The 18,403-nt window shown below is 51.9% G+C and overlaps 1 protein-coding gene across 1 annotated transcript in view; it reads left to right on the forward strand.

The window, feature by feature from the left end:
• The window catches only part of LOC102455891 (uncharacterized), a 100,189-nt gene that overhangs the window by 66,534 nt on the left and 15,252 nt on the right, over positions 1–18,403 (forward strand). Inside the window, exons 47-59 of the mRNA XM_075899815.2 lie at positions 375–533; positions 2,139–2,344; positions 2,894–2,985; positions 3,860–3,993; positions 8,170–8,294; positions 9,291–9,420; positions 10,034–10,249; positions 10,821–10,991; positions 11,630–11,764; positions 13,243–13,292; positions 14,929–15,049; positions 15,653–15,738; positions 17,154–17,283. Of these exons, the coding sequence (XP_075755930.2) occupies positions 375–533; positions 2,139–2,344; positions 2,894–2,985; positions 3,860–3,993; positions 8,170–8,294; positions 9,291–9,420; positions 10,034–10,249; positions 10,821–10,991; positions 11,630–11,764; positions 13,243–13,292; positions 14,929–15,049; positions 15,653–15,738; positions 17,154–17,283 (1,755 nt within the window). The remainder of the gene's footprint in view (positions 1–374; positions 534–2,138; positions 2,345–2,893; positions 2,986–3,859; positions 3,994–8,169; positions 8,295–9,290; positions 9,421–10,033; positions 10,250–10,820; positions 10,992–11,629; positions 11,765–13,242; positions 13,293–14,928; positions 15,050–15,652; positions 15,739–17,153; positions 17,284–18,403) is intronic.

The following is an 18,403-nucleotide window of genomic DNA, read 5'->3' on the forward strand; positions in this document are numbered from 1 at the left end:
CAAAATTGCTAAAGAAGTGCAGGATTTAAATATCCCGCGCTTGATTAGAATATTCCCGGCCGGTCACCATTTTGGAAACTGACTAGCCCAAAGTAACTGCCCGTGTCTACATGCGGCAGAGAAGCGGGATTCTGAGATTAAACCCCTTAGTTCAAATTAACTGTTACTTCCTCCTTAGGCCCATAATTTCTGCTAGAGTTAGACTGTAGCTTTTGGAAAGCCTCCCTGTCTTGCTGGGAAGAAATCAGTGCGATCATACAGTTTCGCGACATGTCCTCTGTCCTTTCACTTCACCGTGACCCTAATGAAATCGAATGAAGGCCGTTTGTAAACAGTGTAATGCTATCTCCAATGTCTGGCTCTCAAATATGTAGATTGACGTCATTGCTACTGCACATCTCGATGATGTGGCAGAGTTTTTGACCAAACCAGAGGTCATCGCTAACAACACCACGGTGGAGAAGATTGTCCAGTTAATTCCGCTTGAAGACATTGCTCATTTCCTGAATGCTGCCATGTCTGCTGTTCGAAAGGTATTAACTGATTCCAGGATTCACATTTTGAATTACTTTGTTCCTCCATAGCCTAAAACGACAGAATAGTTAATGCAGAACGACTACTTTTCTTCTGTCTTATGGTCACACCGTATTTCACCATTACATATGACTACACGTTGAACCTCTCTGATCCGGCAACATCCATGGTCCGGCATGATTTGCGTGAGCCAGATGGTCACTTATCACGGGTGTGGCTAAGTTTCCCGTGGTCCCATAAAGTTTGTTTCCAGCCACCAGTCCTGGCTCTCAGTGTTCTGGGCTGTTCTTTAGCTCTAATTGACCCCGAAATGTCCTCTAACAGCCCAGCAAGCAGTGGAAGTGTTGGTCATGCTGCTAGATACTACTGACCTCCCATGGTTCGGCAAATTCTCTGGTCAGGTCCTGATGGTGCCGGATTAGAGAGGTCCAACCTGTATATATTGACCTGTAAATAACACACACGTGCACACCTACTCTACCAAGGAGCCTAGTGTCAGCCTGAGGGTGTCACACCAGGCCTGAGGTAGTGAAGTCCCCAAATCTGACTCAACCCCAGAAATCCAGGAATTTCCAGTGCAGCCCCACGGTTCTTGCTATGGAGGGTTAGGGTTGGATGGGATGCAGGGAGCTTACATTATAGCCGACAAAATGATATAATAATACGGATATAGCATACACTGTGGAACTCTCTCAGAAGAAGAGCACGAATCCACACCTACGACCCAGGAGGGCTGGATTCCTGTTGGCTGGGACTGACTAACCTGGCTCTAAATTCTATGAGTCCAGAATTCATTTTAGCTCATGTTTAGGGCACGTTTGCAGGCCCCTTATGCAAATCTTACTCAGAGGTCAATGTGTGAGCTCACCTTTTGTGGGGGAGCCCGCAGTGAGCTGTATGGGGTCAGCTTAGGGTTGCCAGGTGTTCGGTATTTTCACCTCCTGTTTGGTAAAAAAAAATCAGAAAATACTGGACACCTAAAATGTCCGGTATTTTCTTTTTTTTTTCCCTGCCAGGAGGCGAAAATACCAGACACTTGGCAACCCTACACATACTCAGCAACCAAGCCCAGCTCCTGCCCGTTCCCCTTCCCAGGCCCCCCATTTACCTGGTTCCGCGGGGAAGCTGCCTTCTGGCTCCGATCAAGAAAAAAAGATGGCCGCCAACAAAAAGCCTAAAGTCCTTTCTTAAAGGGGCCATGCTGTTTTGTTTTGTTTTATTTTTTTTGCTTAACAACTTTGGTCTCCCCTCTTTTTTTTCCCTCAACAGAAATTTTCCCCGGTGTTTTTTTTTTGGGGGGGGGGGGGGTTGGTGTTTTTGGTTAAACCATCTGGCAGCCCTAGGTCAGCTTCAGGGGACCGGGCCTTCTATAAGTATAATAAGCATTTTACCAAATTCTCCTATCCATCAGTTTTCCCCAGCTGAGGACAGGACACAGACCTAGATGGGTCCCAGCTAGATGGGTCCTCTGGTCCAGGCTGGCAGACCCGAAATCATGTATCAAATTCAGCAGATTTCAGCTAACGGCAGTTCTCCCTGCTCTCAGCTCATAGGTTACCCTCCGCGTTTTCCGATGACACTTTCTTCTCTTCCTCCCGCGTCAGGCCAATCTGACAGACCCCCAGCTTACAGCACTGAGTCACATGCTCCTGACAGCTGTTTGGGACAAAGTTAGTTCTGGCTTCTCTAACTTCATGCCCCTGGAGTGGAGATATTTGTTTCAGGATTTACACTTCCTCCTTCCCAGCATCAATGCGACTCATCTTCAGCTCATCCCAACCAATATTAGCTGCTCCTCCTACCAGGAAATGTAAGTATCTGCCGGCCGTTATTCCAAACACAAAAACCCCGTTTTACACAAGATCTTTATGCCTCTCCAGGCAAAAACCCTTTGCCCAAAAACAAACGGCACAAAATATGCTAATGATGTTGCTACTTATGCTAATGAGTCCCTCATTAGCATATTTTCTGCTGGAAAAACTCACAGTGAAGACAAAGCCTAACAGAATCTGGCAACCCTGTACCTGGGCAAAGGTAAACACACTGTCTCATGGGCCTTGCATTGAACCCCAATGGGCCCCCCACAGGGTTACATTGACACATCGGTATGTGTTATCTCCTGCATTTTAAAATGCTCTGGGGCTGCTTACAGAAGTTGTTGCGCACTTCGAGGTGCTCGCAAAGGGAGATAGGGCAGAAACCAAAGAGCAGATCCATAATTTCCAGAAAGCGGAATGGGTGCAGGAAAGGACCTCTCGCAAGCTCTCTGCACCTCTGTCCAACCACCTCATCCATTCCCCAGCTGCAGAATGCAATGCCTTTTTTGTAAATGCTTTCACATTTCTTCCCCTTGCACCAGAGTGAAGGCCTTAAATATCCACTACCAGGATTACACGGTAGAGACGCAACAAGGCATTTACACCGTTCTCAAGAACTATCTCCTTCAGCCAGGTAATCGCCTTGTGAACTGTATCGTTAACCTGCGGAACTCTCTACTGCAGGATATTTTTGAGGCACGCCACTTACTCTTTTTTTTAAAATTCGACATTTAGAGAATAATAAAAAAAGCAAACGTTAGGACCATCATTGCAATGAGTAATCATCACTAGGCCTCATGTTTGAGTACCAGGGAAGGTCAGGAAGTAATTTCTCCCCAGGGAGAGCATTCATGAATGAAGTGTCTGACCATGGGCAGCGGGTATGCTAGGCAGGGAAAGGCAAACCGCCAACCTGGACTTGCCCACACTCCAGCCCCAGAACACCTCCTGCAGGCGTACTGGTGGGGGGGAGTGTTGTTGCCCCACAGTGCCCGCCTTCCCTGAGCTCCAGGCCTAGGGAAGCTGGGGCCACATGCTGGCTGCTCTCCCCATGCTCCAGACTCTCCCCCCTTGCTGTACTCTTGGGCTGGCGAGGCTGCGGTCGCATGCCAGCCCACCTCCCTGTGATGCTGGGGGCGCAGTTTGGCTCCCATGGGGGCAGAGCCTGAGCAGTAGGGCCGGGGCTAGGGCCAGGGTTTGAGGGCTTGCCTCCCTCAGCCCTATCTTCACCCACCACCCTCGTGTCTGACTGTTAGCAACTTTCCTCTGCAGTATCTGGATACACACAAGGACAGGTCTCACGCTGGGCCCACCAATGAACCCATCTGTGAGCCTGGGAAGGGCTCATCTCTCCTAGCCACACATGCCTGGGGCCTGCCAGCATTGTCACTCTGGGTCACGAGGAAACTGTGGGGCGAAGGCACCAGAGCAAGCGGGGGGGGGGGGGAGGATGGACCATATCGATTTTTCCACAGCCTTTGAGACATGACAACTCTCCTCCCCGACAGGTGTCAAGCCCAAGTGCTATAACCAAAGCGACGGGGAGCAAAACTCAACGGCGTGGTTTCTAAACTACCTGGGGAAGTACCTGTCGTACTGCAATGTGGAGGATCTCAGAGCCTTCAGTGACAGCCAGCAGCTGGTAGGTTCAGAGTTTGGGTTTCACGTGGGTTCCTTCCACTAGGTTTTACTGCCCTTCGAGGTCGGAGCACGTTTGTGCATCTTGACGTATCAGTGTACAGGCTCCTAGATAGCATTAGCCATTCCTTTATGTTTCCATAGTGTCTAGGGTAGTGAGTGGGCTGCATGAGTGGTCTTCCTCGTGACAGGTGTGGAGAAAGTGCACGAGGAAAAGTGATTTACTTGTTCCCATAACATCAGAACTAGCGATCGCCAAATGAAATGAATAGGCAGCAGGTTTAAAACAAACCAAAGGAAGTTTTTCTTCACACAGCGCACAGTCAACTTGTGGAACTCCTCGCCAGAGGATGTTGTGCAGGCCAGGACTTTAACAGGGTTCAAAAAAGAACTAGATATATTCATAGAAGTTAAGTCCATTAATACTTATTGGCCAGGATGGGTAGGAATGGTGTCCCTAGCCTCTGTTTGTCAGGGGCTGGAAATCAGGGGAGGGACCACTTGATGTTTCCTTGTTTCTGTTCTTTCCCTCTGGGGCACCTGGTATTGGGCACTGTGGGCAGACAGGACACTGGGCGACGTGGACCTTTGGTCTGACCCAGCCTTGCTGTGCTTAGGTTCTTATGTTCCTTCATCTCAGTTGGCCTCAAGATTGTCCTACCCAATCGGTCTCCCAGGGTAGGGTTGTGTTGCTCACTGCGCCTGCGTACCTAGAATTTGCAAGGGGTGCCGACTGAACCGGAGCCACGCTGGGAATGGCTGCAGAGAGAGCGCCCAGCTCTCTGTCAGTGCTGTGTGCCATCAGCCCGCACCTCGCTGCATGTGCCCTGGTTTTAGGTGTGTGTCACGTGAGTGACACCGGTAGGAAATAAACGAAGTGGAAGGAAACTGGCAGAATCCGGCAACCCTGCTCATGGACAAGGGGAAAGAAAAAGTCTCGCGGGCTGCAGGCAGAACCCCAATGGGCCGCATGTGGCCCTCAGGCTGCAAGTTGCCCACCACTGCTCTAGGGGCCCTAGGCATGGGTAGGACCTCGCCGTGCCAGAAGCTGCCCAAACACAGAACAGCCCCAGCCCCCAAAGAGCTTCCAGTCTAAATCTAGGACAAGACTAGATGGATGTAGATGGTGTGCGGGGGGAGGGGGAAATACAAGGAAACCATGAGACAATATTGGTCTCTGCACACCAGCAACACAGTCATTGTCCCGTTAGTTGTAGGCCGCGTGACAAAGAGTTCTGGGGAGGGGTTTGAAGGGGGATACCTAGTTTGCTTTTTCATGGGCAGCAGGGCCTAGCAGCTCAGTCCGGACACTCAGCCCCCCAGCTCCGAGGTCTTGCTCTGGGAGCTCATTCAAACGGCACGATTCGTGTGGATTTCCACAGGCATCGGGCTACGCGTCAGTTTCACGCCTCTGTAAAATGGGCATAAGACTATTGAGCTGCCCTGTGGAGGACAAAGGGGATCGACTGATCAAGAGCTGTAAAGTGGTCTGAAGAGGGAACATCCCGTAAAAGGGATGAGTGTCAGTGCTCTCTGTAACCCAGGGACGGGCAATAATTTTTGACCGGGGGCCACTTCAGAAATTTTTGAAGTGGCCCCAGGCTGCCCCAGAAGGGGCGGAGCCTCAGGCGGAAGGGGCAGGACCGGGATGCTTACGTGCCTCTAGGAGGAGACTTCATGCGCTCCCCTCCCACCCCCAAGTCCTGATTGGCCTGGGGGCAGGAGGGAGCGCGAAGTCTCTTGCTCCCTGATCTTGGGTGCACAGGGCTTAGAGTCAACCGCCAGGGTTGACTCTAAGCTCCGCATGCTCCCCGATCCCTGATTGGCCTGGGGGAGAGGAAGTAGCAGGACCTCCATGGGCTGGCTCAACCCACTTGGCAAGCCGGATCCAGTCTGTGGAGGCCGTTTTGCCCACCCCACTGTAAGCAGGGCGCTTGTGCGGCTGCTCAGGAGCAATTCCAATGCCATGCAGCTGCTTAGCAGAGCACCCAGCTATGTTTCTGTTTCTTTGGGTGGTGCACATTTGCACATGCCTCAGTGCATGTAGAAAAATGTATCCCGCACATGGATGGGAAAAATCCGCACATGGATGGAAAAACTAGAGGGAACATGGATGAGCATTAGGAAGAAGCAGCAGAAAGGCCGTGTGGGCCACCACCTCAGGGCTGGCTCCTTGGCTTGAGATCTGAAAAAGAAAAATGCAGCCATTTGGGTAGACAGACGCGGGAGGCTCCAAAAAGCCGTCCTTGTCAGCATTGCCAGGCGGTTGTTTTGTACTGTTGAGACCACTGCAAGGACACTGCCAGCTGCCTGAGCTGCAAGGCCCTGCACAGATAGCAGCAAGGCCGTCTCCGACCGGCCCTGCCAAGCCCACGGCGGCTCCCTCCCGCATGGCCAGTCACAGCACTCAATGGGCTGGCGCTGGTGCTGGTGCAGAGCTGTGGACTTCAGGGGCGATTTGCCCATTTAGAGGAAGCAGATCGTTCGGCTTTATATTTGATAACGTGTTCTCTGGGTGCCGTGGCGTTTCATTCTAGGGCCGCAGCCACGTCCCTGGGACACTGGGAAGCAAGTTTGGGTGGTGGTTGGGCTTTTCTCTGCCTGGAATTTTCCTCGTGCCAGGGATGCTGGCATCACACATCTCTGGGGTAGCCCCATAGATGCCAGCAGGGTTACACCAGGAGGGCACTTACACCCTTTCAGATGCAACACAGAACCACAGAATCATAGAATCACAGAGCTGGAAGAGACCTCAGGAGTCATCAAGTCCAGCCCCCTGCCAAAGCAGGACCAATCCCAACTAAATCAGCCCAGCCAGGGCTTTGTCAAGCTGGGACTTAAACACCTCTAGGGATGGAGATTCCACCCCCTCCCTAGGGAACCCAGCCCAGCGCTTCCCCACCCGCCTAGGGAAATCGTTTTTCCTAATATCCAACCTAGACCTCCCCCACTGCAACTTGAGCCCATTGCTTAGAGTTTAGAGTTTAAAGAGAAGCTGGATAAATTCATGGAGGTTAGGTCCATAAAAGGCTGTTAGCCAGGGGATAAAATGGTGTCCTTGGCCTCTGTCTGTCAGAGGCTGGAGAGGGATGGCAGGAGACAAATCGCTTGATCATTGTCTTCGGTCCATCTTCTCTGGGGCACCTGGTGCTGGCCACTGTCGGCAGACAGGATACTGGGCTAGATGGACCTTTGGTCTGACCCAGTGTGGCCGTTCTTATGTTCTTATGCTCCTTGTTCTGTCACCTGCCACCACTGAGAACAGCCTCTCGCCAGCCTCTCTGGAACCCCCCTTCAGGAAATTGAAGGCTGCTCTCAAATCCCCCCTCACTCTTCTCTTCTGCAGACTAAAGAAGCCCAGATCCCTCAGCCTCTCCTCGTAGGTCACATGCTCCAGCCCCCGAATCATTTTGGTCGCCCTCCGCTGGACCCTCTCCAATGTGTCCACATCCTTTCTATAGTGGGGGGCCCAGAACTGGACACAATACTCCAGATGTGGCTTCCGCAGAGCTGAATAAAGGGGAATACTCACTTCTCTGGATCTGCTGGCAACGCTCCTCCTAATGCCCCCTAATATGCCATTCTTGGCTACGAGGGCGCCCTGGTGACTCACAAGACAGAGCCCCTCATGCTGCCTCAGACAGCTGAACAGAGACCTCTTCACGCAGGGTGTGGCTGGGTGTGCTGCCCGGGTACCCCTGAATATGCCACAGGTTAAAGACACAGAGCTAGGGCCACTTGCTGTCAGTGAATACTAGAGCCAGTCCGGAAGCGATCCGCATGTGGCTGAAACTAATGTGTCTGAAACTCCCCACAGCCCCTCTGCACATGTCCTCACTGGCTTGGCTGCTTCCCTGTGGGCCGTCAGCAGGAATCGGTCCCTAGCAGCGTTCCCTGTAAGCTGGGCACTAGTGTGGCCACTCAGGAGAGATTCCAATGCTGCCCCGCTGATTAGCAGAGCACTCGGCGAGGTTTCTGTGTCTCCGGGTGGTGCACTATCACACGTGCCTCAGTGCGCATAGAAAATTTATTCCGCACCTGGGTGGGGAAAAAAAATCCGCGCATGAATGGAAAAGATTGGAGGGTCCCTAAGTGGGTCGATTTCTATTCCTGACCTGCGGTTACGTGGGGGGGGAGGGGTTTCGACCACGGTCCGCATTGAAACCTTTCGTCAGAGCAGCTGCAAGACTTCGCGGTGGATCCTCACAACCTGGCGCTGGTGGGGGGAGTCGCCCTCTCGGAGGACGTGAAGGAATTCTACTCCGAGCTGATCGCGCGGCAGAATCCTCCCGTCGCACTGGGAAGGTAACAGGCCGGGCGGGGCTGCGGTGGGGACGTGCGTGTACCTTCCCGCCCATGAATCGGGCATGAGAACGGTTAGCGTCACGGTGGTTTTAGTGCTGCCTGGCCCCCATGCGTGATACCCACTGGGGCGCATTTGCCTGATTTGGGGGCGATTCTGGGTTTTTTTAGTTCTGGGTTCACCCAAAGCCAGCAAATGGAGACACTCTGATGAGTTGCCTCTGAACCAGTTTAACTGGACTCCTCCACCATCTCCATACATTGTGGGGGCTGCCAGGGAGGGACTCTGCTGTTCCCCTGCCCCCCAAGTGTGCAGCAGGGGGACAGTAACAGCCCTGAGCCTTGGTCTCATTCTGGGGCCAATGCACCCCAGTCAGGTGCATTAAAACCCATCTGAGCTGTCAGGGCAGGAACTAGCTCCAGGAATCAGCCTGCAGCCCAGCTCGGGATCAGACGGTAGATTTATAGCGGAACCCCCCCATTGATCAGAACTCTCCCCGCATCAGAGGGAGAGGTACCACCAGGTCCACTCCTCTGCCCAGCCGCAGCACCAGGCCAGCACCTGAAATTGCAGGCTCCCCTGGGTCCCAGCCATGCTCTTCCAGCCCTGCTTGGTTCCTGATGCCAGCTCGGGCTCTGGGGCTGTAACCACTAGGTGTGACCACCCAGTCTGTGACACTAATGGTCCCCATGACCATAATAAGCAAGAGCCTTACAATCTCTAACATATTCATCCTCAAGATCCCTGTGAGGCAGGGAAGTGTTACAGATATGCAACCGGGGTAATAAGAAACATGCCCAAGGTCATGCAGTGAATCGGTGGCAGAGAAGAGAATTCGCGCCTATATCCCAGAGCAGCCATCTAACCACCTATTGCACTCAGAGCAGCCGCATGGAGGGGAGTCTTGACAGCCCGTTTGCTGAAGGAAAGGGCAGCAGACCTCTAACCTTTCCCACCTCTAGCTGATGGTGCCATCTTTGCTCCCCTCCCTCCCCCAGCATCCCAGACAATTTGATCTGCTATGTGGTCCGCAAGCTGAACACCAGCCAAACCGCAGCGACTGCAGCCATGGCAACGCCACCGGCCTTGCGGAACTGTCTGAGCCCTTCCCCGGAGCCAGCCGGAGAGGTGAGCCAAGTTGCAAGTGGCGATTGGAGGCCCCCGGGGAGGGGAGAGGAGGGGAGGAGTTCCCCTGCGCCCCCCACCCTGCAGCCCTCCTATTTTGCCTTGAAATTCAAGGCAGCATTGCAAGCTTGCCAGGGACCCTCTGTCTTCTGCGACGTCACAGACGCGTGCTCCAGTACCTATGAGGAGCCTTATTCATCAATCGGCGCCATACAGCCCTGGAGCACTTCAAAGAGCGTCACCAACTTTCATTCCCAAGGCCTCACACCCGCCACCGTCAGGGGCGGGCAGTGTTAGGCCCGTTTTACCAAGAGGAAACTGAGGCACGGGAAGGGGGCCGCGTCTTGAAGCACCCAGAGCCTGAATGCGGAGCTCCCATTGGCTTCGTCCGGAGTTGTGGGCGACCCAGGCCTCCAAAGCTGCTAGGTGCCGCCGGCTGGGTGGCTCCAAAGGCAGGCAGGCACGGAGACGTAGTGGAAACTTGGCCCTTGGTCACTTCTCCAAGGTCACCTACTGAGCCAATTGTAGAGTCGGGAAGAGACCCCAGGTAGCCTGTGCTTTAGCCACACCCCGGCAGGTCATGGCGAGAAGGGAGAACGTTGCTTTCCTTTCCCAGGTGACGGGCACTCAGCCAGACACCACTGGCAATCTCTCCGTGGAGACCTTTCAAAGACTCAGCCCCCTCGCCGTCAGGTTAACTCCGTCGGTGCTCTTGGCCAACACGGACGGGCAAACCCTCGAGCAGGTGCTCCCCACACTCTCAGCCGCAGGGGGCTGGGGCCCAGCACAGGCCTCCATCATCCTGAAAAAAGTCCTGCGGAATGGATACCAGGTAAGCAAAACATACAGACCAAGAAGGGCGGGTTTTGGTCTCCTTAGACAGCGACCAAAGCCACGTGCAGAAGGACTGCTCCGCTGTCATTGTGCTCAGAAATGGGCTAACGCTCAGCTCCGCCTGCTTAAAAAACACTAGTCCACTTGGGCAAAGGAGACTCTCCACTAGCAGTATAGGGCCTATGACACACAGTTGCTTCACAAAGCGGGGGGTGTATATGCACTGGATGGTCCATGACCACAGAGAGGATTTTCACTCAGTTGAACCCTTTTCACTGCTCTTCCTCCCCTCCCTCCCCCGCCAATTGTGCTGGTGTTGTACTGAAAAAGAAAAACCAGCCATCGTGCACAGAGCAGACACCGTGAGACACGTGCCTGCCCAGTGGCAAGTGTGAATACTCACTTTGCACACACTCCTGTGCACACTGATTGTGCAATTGCACGCACACTGACAGGCGATTCAAGAAACCTTGCATGACTCTCATTCCGCAACGGCACCATCCTGCTGACTCAAAGGCCAGGGGGCAGTTTATTTAAGGTTCCATGCAGTGTTGTGGATCTCGCACTAGCTCAACGAAGCCAGCAGTGTTTTGACCCTGGGGACGCTAGCGCTCGGCCTTCCCGCCAACGGGCTGGACAAACTGGACCCCAAAGACATCCTCCTCCTGGCTGCAGATCAGAACTTCACCCAGAGCATGGAACAGGCCCTGGTGCCGGTGAAACACAAGTTTGTGCAACGGGTGAGTCTCTGGACTGGCTAGAGCACAGCTCTTCCCTGGAGAATGCCCCAGCTGCATTTCCTCCATACCCAGAACAGCTCAGCTGTGCCTGCTTAAAATCGCTAGCCTCTTCCACTTGGGCAAAGGAGATTCTCCACTAGCAGTAGAGGGCCTATGACACACAGTTGATTTGCAGTGGGGGTGGGTGGCCAGGTTCCAGGTCTCTGCCTTGACACGGAGTTAATGTGAAGTCAGCATCTGTACGAGTGTCTCATCAAACCCCAAACCACTTCCTGCGCCTCTTCTCCCCCCGACTGGCAGGATCTGCAAAGGGGACAAGAATTCAATGGGCCTGAGTTCTCCTTTCATTCCTAGAGAGGATCCCTCTGGGGCAGAGCTGAGGCCCAGTTTGGGGCCCGCACAGACTTTCCTGCTCTCTGGATAAAACAGGAGTCCAGGGCTGGCCCTTCAGCAGCCTCCATGCTGCTCCCAAAGAGCAGGCCAACGTCTCCCCGACGCAAAGGCTCAGCGCTGCACGGTGCAAAGCCGGCTCCCTGCCCTTCAACTGGCTTCTTATTCCCTTGCACGGCACGACCCGGAATGTTATAAGCCTGGCAGCCCACCTCCCCTCAGCACGGCCCTGTCTGTTTTCATTTCAGATCTTACAAAGCACCCCTGGAAACACCCTCCTCAATATCCCAGATCAACTGGCGGATCAGATCCCTCTGTCTAGGCTGGCCTCTCCCCTGATCAGTACCCAGGAAATCAACCAGAAGAAATGGACACCCACTCAGGTAGCTCGTTTTGCTGTGGATCCCCGTTTCCTCCTCTTCCCCCAGCCTCTCCAATTCCCCGGGAGAGCCCTTGTGCTCCAACTCCTATGCACAAATGGTACCGCCGCTGAATTCTTCTCTCTTCCAAGAAAGAAAAACAAGAACAGACCATTGTTCCCAGACCTCTTCCTCTTCCTCCTTCGTTAGCGACAAAGGGAAAGTGGAGAGCTTGTTCTAAGCGCGGGTCCTTATTGTTAACGGAGCCACACCCAGGTCACCTCCTCAAATACGGGGTACAAAGCGAAAAGGAGCGGCCATGCCCCACTCCAGAGTCAGCTGCATTTCGGAAGAGAGGGGCACGTTCAGGGTTGAATTTCATCTGCGGATGTGTCAGTCCAGAGTCTCTGCGCTGACGAGAGCGGGGTGACTCTAGATTTACACCGGGGCAGCTGAAGGCAGAATTTCGTGCGCCTGTGACTGAGTCATTTCACGAATCGCTAGCTAAATGAGGCTATAGAACAGGGGTTCTCCAAGTGTGCTCCATGGACCACTAGTGGTTTGTGACCATCATGCAGGTGGGCCGTGGGCGTGGGTCCTGCCCCCTCCCTTGAAGCGGGGGGCTTGCATTGGTGCTCCAGCCCTGTCCCCTCCCTCCCATGAGGTTGGAGCACCGGCGCCAGCTTCCCGCTGCAGGAGGATGGAGTGGAAGGAAGCAGCTCCGTGTGCTGCTTCTCCCCTTCCTCCCGGCCAGGGAACAGCAGCGCAGGAAACCTCTCAGCTGGAGGCTTTCCCTGCTGTTCCCATTGGCTGGAATCACAGCCAATGGGAGCAGCGAGGGCGGTGCCTGGGAGCAACAGAGGGTACAGAGCCAGGTAAGTGCCCCCATCTTGCTCATGCCTAGAAGTTGCCCCCTTTTTCTGCAGAGACCCCGCACCTCCACCCTGCTCCTGCACCCTCCCTCTCTCTCAGGACCCCCCACCCCATCCTCAGCCTGCTCCTGTACCCTACCTCCTGGCCAAGAGGCATTGTCATAGGGGGCTGGCCGCAGAAAGATCTGTGTTGAGCGGCATGGACTATGGGCCAAAAAGTTTGAGAATCTCTGCTCTAGAAAGAGAATGAATGACACGCTTAACACTGGGGGAATCAGTTCTCCAGCAAGGACACGTTCCGATTTTGGGGGGCCAATTATCTTTTCCTGTTTGGTTATTTTTTTAAAAGCGGCTGGTGGGAGCTCCCTCGGCGGACCTCTGGCCAGCCCGTGGGAGAGTTTGCCATCGTCTCGTTTTCCTCGGGAAGGTGCTGTAGCACTTTTCAGTAGAACGCAGGAGGGTGGTGAAGAAGCAGGAACCAGTGAAGGGAATCCTGCTGTAGAAGCATATTTCACACTCGCTCTGCGTGAAAAGCTTTCAGTGAGAAGGCTACTCACGTGGGAAAATAAATGTAAGCTATTCTCTTTTCCCACCACACATTCAGAGCTCTGCTTCCTTTTATAACCACAGGCCAGCGTGTTCTTCCAGGCCATACTGAAGTCCACACAGCAATATTCCAGGTGAGTTAAGGGATATTTCCATCTCCAAAGAAGCAATAGGAATGATCTTCAAAGCACGAATCGTGCAAACTGCAGAGTGAGTGGAAGATGAAAAGTCTGAGGGGTTGCCATGCTATTCTGTAAGGGTACGTCTAGACAGCAGGGCTATTTCGGGATACCGGAGGTATCTCAAAATAGCTACCTGGTGTCTGTGAAACGCGCCTGCTATTTTGAAATATTTTTCAAAGTAACGGGCGCGCTATTTCGGCATCCCTGTTGCCCTTGTTCCACGAGGGTTGAGGGATGTCTTGAAATCACGTGTTATTTCGAAATTTGGTGCATAAGATATGTGATTTGCGCTATTTCACGTTTAGACTGCTGTGTAGATGCCCTCTAACTGTATGAACAACAAGCAGGCCTGCAGCACCTTGGAGACTAACAAGTGTAGTAGATCATTGAACTTTTGTGCGTAAAATCCACTTCCTCGGATGAGTTGGAGTGGAAATGACAGAATCGGGGGTCTATAGAGCAGCAAAAGAAGATGCTCTGGTTTCTGTCATTTCCACTCCAACTCATCTGATGACGTGGGTTCAATGACCTAATCCATTTGTCAGTCTCCAACGTGCCACAGGGCTGCTCGTTGATTTTAGCATCTGAGATGGTTTTCCTTGAAGAACAAGGCCCCAAGAAGTTCCAGGGGCTTATCAATTTCTTTGTCCTGAAAAATCACTGCAATTGGCTGCGTAGCTTTGCCATTTTCAGTGTGTACCATGGGTCAGTGCTTTTTTCATGATGGTATGCCCCGGCACGGCTTTTTTTTTTTTTTCTCAACAACTTTCCCCCCGGAGTACTGGCACCTTTTTTCCTACAAAAAAAACATTGCCATGGGTTCTATTTAGATGCTATGATCGTTTTAGTCCGCAGCTCCCCAGATTTGTGAAGGGCTTTTAATAGCTCGATAAACAGTGTGCTGAGAGGTAGACAGATACAGGGAGCATCTTCTATTGCTCTTGAGTGACACCTGCCAGTCAATGTTAGGTGTGTGGGTGGCTACTAGAAAGAGCCACGTGCAGCCTCCATAGGACTGCCGCAATTTGTGTGTGTCTGTGCATGTATAAAGCTTGGTACCCTCCCTCCTCCAATAAAAATATTCTCCAAGGCTGTGTCTAGACTGGCCAGTTTTTCCGGAAAAACTTGCCAGCTGTCTACACTGGCCGCTTGAATTTCCGCAAAAGCACTGACTTCCTACTGTAAGAAATCAGTGCTTTTTGCGGAAATACTATGCTGCTCCCGTTCGGACAAAAGTCCCTTTTGAGCAAAACTTTTGCACAAAAGGGCCAGTGTAGACAGCTCAGGTTTTTTTTCCGCAAAATAGCCCTGATGGCGAAAATGCCGATCAGGGCTTTTTTGCACAAAAGCGCGTCTAGATTGGCCACGGACGCTTTTCCGCAAAAAGTGCTTTTTTGGAAAGCGTCCGTGCCAATCTAGACGCGCTTTTCCAAAAATGCTTTTAACGGAAAACGTTTCTGTTAAAAGCATTTCCGGAAAATCATGCCAGTCTAGACGTAGCCCAAAAGTTCCTATTTTATACCGAAGAAGAATAAGGCAAGAGACCAAATAACAACGCCGGATAATAATACCTCTATTTCTCATGTAGCTTATCATCCTCTGTCCTACAAGGATTCAGCTGTGGAGCAGCAAACTTTTTAAACAGCAGTCCGTTTGCTAGCCTGGCAAAAGCCATGAAGGACAAACAGATCCGACTGGAAGATAATCAGGTGAGAGGGCAATCATGGGTCCACTGGGATGTCTGCAGAGAGCAAGATGGCACCGTGTGGCAACCAATTCAACCCCAGCCTGGCGTGAAGAGCCCAAAGGAGAGATTAGGGCCACGGCGTGGATACAACACACGTTTGTGCTAACCCGGGTCAGGCACGTTCACAGCGGAAAGCCGGGCTCTTAGGTATCATCATGGTGTAGACATTCCAATCAGAGTATAGACATTTCCACTTGGGTTCTGAAACTTGGTAGGGAAAGTGGAGCTCACAATCCGAGCAGGGATATTTCCGCGGCTATTGTTAGCACTAGAGTACAAGCCCAGCAAGTCTACGTGTAGAACAGACACAGGCTCGTAGACTTGCTGCTACAGAGAGACGGGGGAGGGAATTGGCAGGTACGTACCCAGTCTGTACAACACATTAGGCTTGGATCTAGTACCTATTTAAATCAAGGGAAAGACTTCAGTGGTCTTTGGAATAAAGCCGCATTATTATTGGTGGTTTCATTATGGTCGGGTGACTAATGAAACCTGGGTGAGTTATACGTTGAGGAAGGAGGAGTCAGTCCCTTAATTACATCATCTTTTTGTATTATTTTTGTAGCTCAGCTGCATGACAAAAAGACTGACGGGACAGATAACCCCATCTGATTTTGAAGACTATCCACCCGAGGTTCTTTTTTACATGGGGTAAGACACACAAGTGCGTTTCTTTCTTTCACTTTTGAACGGACGTTGTTCAAGATAGAAAAAAACCAATAACAGCCATATGAATACCAGGTTGCCAACTCTCACAATACTGGGTGCATTCATAAAGCACCAGCTCCTGGAGTCATGTGACTAGTGGAGGCGACTAGAATTCTTTTTACGTTTCTAGCCCCCCCCCTGTGCAGATGTAACGCTGTCCGGTGGAATTGAACCGGGAACCTCTGGAGCTTAGTGCATGACCCAGATTCCACATGAGCTAAAAGCCAGCTGGCTCTCAGCTCAGGCTGTAGAGGAGACTTGTTATTCTCTCTGTAAATGGCCTCGGGATGTTAAACATCAGCTAACCGACCAATCAAATAGGCGATGCATTTTGCATTCACTATTTGATTAGTCAGTAGGACACCTTCGCCTCTGAAGTGTAGCAACAGCCATAGCTGACCCAGGGCTCCATGCAGTGCTGCCGCTTTGAAATGCCATGAGGAGCCTGACGCCGGGCCCACCACAGCACTTCAAAGCGCCAGCGCCACACGGAGCCCAGGGTCAGCCTGGGGACACCAGCATTTCAAAGCGGCAGCCCCTCCTCTACCCCCACCCTTGCCGCCTCTTTGTGATAGAGGCAGCAATGTGTGGGGGGGGGAGGGAGCAATTAGTCGACTAACTGACAAGCATTTGCTTACTGGTTAGTCGACTAGTCCTTCACATCCTTAGGTCTCAGTGACACTAGAAGGGACAGTGCACCACACCCAGAAGGTGTGTGGGTTACACAGGGGTCACCCAACGGCTCAGAAACCAAAAGACAGATGAAAAAGGCCCAATACAGGCTGAACCTCTCTAGTCCAGAACTCTTGGGTCCAGCAACATCCATGATCCGGCATGATTTGAGTTACCGGATGGCCACTTATCATGGGTGTGGCCAAGTTTCTCACAGACCCATAAAGTTTGTTGACAGCCACCCGTCCTGGCTCCCATGACCCACGGAAGACAATAGAATTCTTTCCATTGAGTTTATTGGGAGCTGACTTGAGCCTGTGATGACGAATCCAGACATTTGTGATTGATAGGGATGTGAACGGATAACCGGTTAACTCATTACCCAATAATCATCACCCCTTAATGGTTAACTGTTACTTGGGAGCAGCCCACCATCCATGGACGGTTGCTCCCGCCCCGCAGGACTCTTAGCTCCCAGCCCACATGGGCTACGAGTCAACAGCCTTGCATGGGGCTGGAAGCGGAGGTGGAAGAGGAGAGGGCGGCTGGCTCAACGTTTAATCGGTTAACTAATTAAACAGGATTTTACATCTCTAATCACTGAATCTTCAGCCATTCCGTCTGCCATTCGACACGTTTAAGACGGTTTTGTACAACCGATATTTCTGTTGCTTCATCTTTTCTAGGCCAGACAAATTTTCAGACCCAGTGAACTGCCAGAAATATTTTCACCTCGTGGGACAAGCCCACGTTGACCTTTTGCCAAGAGTGTCTTCCAAAAGACAGTTGCTGCTGGAGAGGGCTAAGGCCTGCCTGGTGAGATGCTAGCTGATTCACTGATTACGTACTGTTGTTTCACAGAGCTTGGAAATGTTCCAGCAGGGTATTAATTGCACGGACCATTGCTACCGGGACTCAGTCCAGGGAGAACTGGATAAGATTCTCTGTCTGTGTTCTATCGAAAGCCAACGACATGATCTAATGGTCTTCCCATGTACCAGCTCACCAGCGGCTTCAGCTGGAGAGTACAAGCTAACAGTCCTTACATACACACTTAGGAGGGGTGGTGACTGAGCATGCTCAGTGGAGCGTCGCTCGCTCCAGAATTCACTTTCTTTCTGGATACGGGGCGAGTTTGTTGGCTCGCAGGCTGCATTTCTTGTCACTGCCTTTTGTCGGCGGTGTCTGGTGGGGAAGACTGGATCAGTGACCACCACAGAACTTATCTACCAGGGAAGCGACTCCAGATAAGGTGGGGTGTGAATGTAAAGCACTGTAATTATTCCAGAAGAATTCTGTATGCAGATGCCCTTCTCCAGAGTGTGTCCACATGGGGAGCTATTCCAGAGTCATTAGCAAGTCTGATGAATTTCCTCTTGGTGGACAAGTCTGGAAACAAGAAGTGTGTCGCTTATTTGTAAGGAAAAAACCCACTTTCTCTTACAATATGACCTTCTGCACCGAGTTGGGGGGGTATTTATAATTGGGTGCACTGAGTGAATGGACATATACATGAATCACCACCAGAGCAGGGGAGATCCTGGCTCTGCCGAAATCAATTTCAGTGCGGCCAGGATTGCACTGTAGGTATTGTAGAAAGGGAATTTCATACTTTCTGGGCACGTCTACACAGCAGCGGGGGTAAAGCCGAAATAAGCGATGCAACGTGAGCAATGTCAATTGCGTAGCTTAAGGTTTAATGGCTTGTTTTGGCTTTTGCCGCTGTCTACACAGCAGGAAGTCTGAGTGAGAGCCCTCCTCCTCTGACTTCCTTTACTCCTCATAAAATGAGGGTTCCAGGAATCGGAGTAAGATGTCCTCCAGCTTGCCATTATTTCAACATTATGTCGAAATAACTGCTCGTAGAGTAGACGTGGACTATGTTATTTCGGAATCAGGTCAGTTACTCCGAAATGATGCTGCTGTGTAGACATAG

Source organism: Pelodiscus sinensis, chromosome 15 (genome assembly GCF_052426305.1).
Source record: "Pelodiscus sinensis isolate ZL-2025 chromosome 15, ASM5242630v1, whole genome shotgun sequence".
Taxonomy (NCBI): Eukaryota; Metazoa; Chordata; order Testudines; family Trionychidae; genus Pelodiscus; species Pelodiscus sinensis.